Source organism: Lactuca virosa, chromosome 4 (assembly GCF_052849685.1).
Source record: "Lactuca virosa cultivar CGN04683 chromosome 4, Lactuca_virosa_CGN04683_v6, whole genome shotgun sequence".
Lineage (NCBI taxonomy): Eukaryota > Viridiplantae > Streptophyta > Magnoliopsida > Asterales > Asteraceae > Lactuca > Lactuca virosa.
This window is the reverse complement of record NC_136429.1, coordinates 370,613,965-370,615,970: the sequence shown is the minus strand read 5'-3', so window position 1 is coordinate 370,615,970 and position 2,006 is coordinate 370,613,965. Positions and strand designations below refer to the sequence as shown.

Below are 2,006 nucleotides of genomic sequence, written 5' to 3'. Positions count from 1 at the left end.
AAACATTATTTATTACCACTATATTTGTTTTTCTCTTCCAAATTTTACAGAAAGTTTAACATGTATATGAAATTGGAGTTAAATTATTTTGCCACCACAAATGATATTGGATTGAAGAAAAACGATACAAGATAATATTATGAAAAGTAAATTATATTGAAACAACTTAATTCTTAAGAAAAAATAAATCATCAACAACTTAAAACCAGTAAAATTATTGTATTTATACATACAACCACTAAAGTTTATCATTTATTCCAAAAAAAATATCATTCCATCGCCAACCCACAACTCAATAATATGTACAAATGTTATAGTTAACTGGTGTTTTTTGAAAAATCTAATAACTTAAGTGGTAGGTATATATAAATAAACTGTAGGTATTTTTTTTACAAAGTTAAAATGGTTCTTTTGATTAGTTTTTGAACGTTGTTAGTTGTTACCCTTCTAAATAATTTTTCATATTTTTATCAAAAATTTAGTTGGATTATCATCAACATGAATGGTCTACTCTAGACAAAAGCTTGAAATTTTGAATAACCATTTTTAGTAGTTCATAAACATCAACCAAAGTTTGAATTTTGAAGTATCAATCACCACTAGGTATTGTAGTTCTTGTTTCAAACAAGTCATGATAAAAACTGCTGCTTAAAAATTTCTAAGATGATCAACATACCAATATGATAAACTAAAGTACACATTAAAGATCATCATATCATTGATGGAGACACGATTCTCATTTCAAGTCCAACCAATGATTATAGTACCAAAATTTTGATAATTCGATTGCAAAGAAAACCCCAAAACAAGCCTTTTTCGTTTTTACAAAAACTTCATATGCAATAAGATCTAGAACTCTTGAGAAGCAGAACCAATTTCACCTTTATCCTTTCCAACCTTGCTTGGTAGCAAAGTTGAATGTATATTTGGTAAAACACCACCATTAGCAATCGTCACTGACCCCAACAACTTGCTAAGTTCTTCATCATTCCTCACTGCTAACTGTATATGTCTTGGAACAATTCTGCTCTTTTTGTTATCCCTTGCAGCATTCCCTGCCAACTCCAAAACCTAAACCAACAAATCAAAAATGATTATAAGAAATTGAGAAGCCTCAACAAACCAGAAACATACAAATTCGCAATTGATAACCATCGAAATCAGAAAATACAGATTTTTTTTTTTTCATATCGCTGATGTATCGAAATTAAAAGCCGGAATAGAAGGATGATAGATATATAAGATGATATAAACGAAATAAAAAGCAAATAGATCAAGATTGAGATAAAGTACCTCGGCGGCGAGGTATTCGAGGACGGCAGAGAGGTAAACAGGGGCTCCGGCGCCAACACGTTCGGCGTACTTTCCGGCCTTGAGGAATCGGGCGATCCTACCGACGGGGAACTGAAGACCGGCCTTGGAAGATCGAGACACGGATTTTGTGGTCTTGGGTTTTCCTCTTCCACCTTTGGCATCAGATTTGGGAGCCATTTTATTGAAGTTATAAACCCTAACCCTAGTTTACACAAAACGAGAGATGTTTAAAGCTGGTAGTGATCTGAAGTAGTTGGGGTACATAATACATATTTATACATGAAGTTTCTTCGTTCTTATTGGTTGGATCGACTAGGCTAGGATTGCCAGCTTGGCACAACCTTCTCTTGTTGTGGTTTTCCCTCTTTCGACTCTTTTTCGCGGGAGTGTGTTAATTTTGTTTAAAAGTCCAATACTTACTAAAGATTTCCCGATTTTAGTATTATAAATAATTAATTTATTATATGGACAAACATATAGAGTAAGAAAAAAATAAGCTCCTTTCAAAACTCAAATCTAAAAGGATCGGCTTTAATTCTTAGACATTTATTTTCGCTTGATCAAACATATGTTGGCCCAAGAGTAAGAAAAAAAATAGGCTCATTTCAAAACTCAAATCTAAAATGATCGGGTTTAATTTTTTAGACATTTTATATTATTCTTAGTCTCAAATTGTGGAAGATAGAGGATAA

At 32.3% G+C, this 2,006-nt stretch overlaps 1 protein-coding gene across 1 annotated transcript; it reads right to left on the bottom strand.

Annotated features, from left to right (window-relative positions):
• Positions 1-632: 632 nt before the first annotated feature.
• Positions 633-1,573, bottom strand: LOC145108734 (putative histone H2AXb). The gene is made up of 2 exons (XM_079045807.1): positions 1,294-1,573; positions 633-1,071 (listed from the first exon to the last, which is right to left on the bottom strand). Exons 1-2 carry the CDS (start codon positions 1,489-1,491, stop codon positions 850-852), a joined length of 420 nt encoding a protein of 139 aa, XP_078901933.1. The 5' UTR covers positions 1,492-1,573; the 3' UTR covers positions 633-849.
• Between the last annotated feature and the right edge of the window lie 433 nt (positions 1,574-2,006).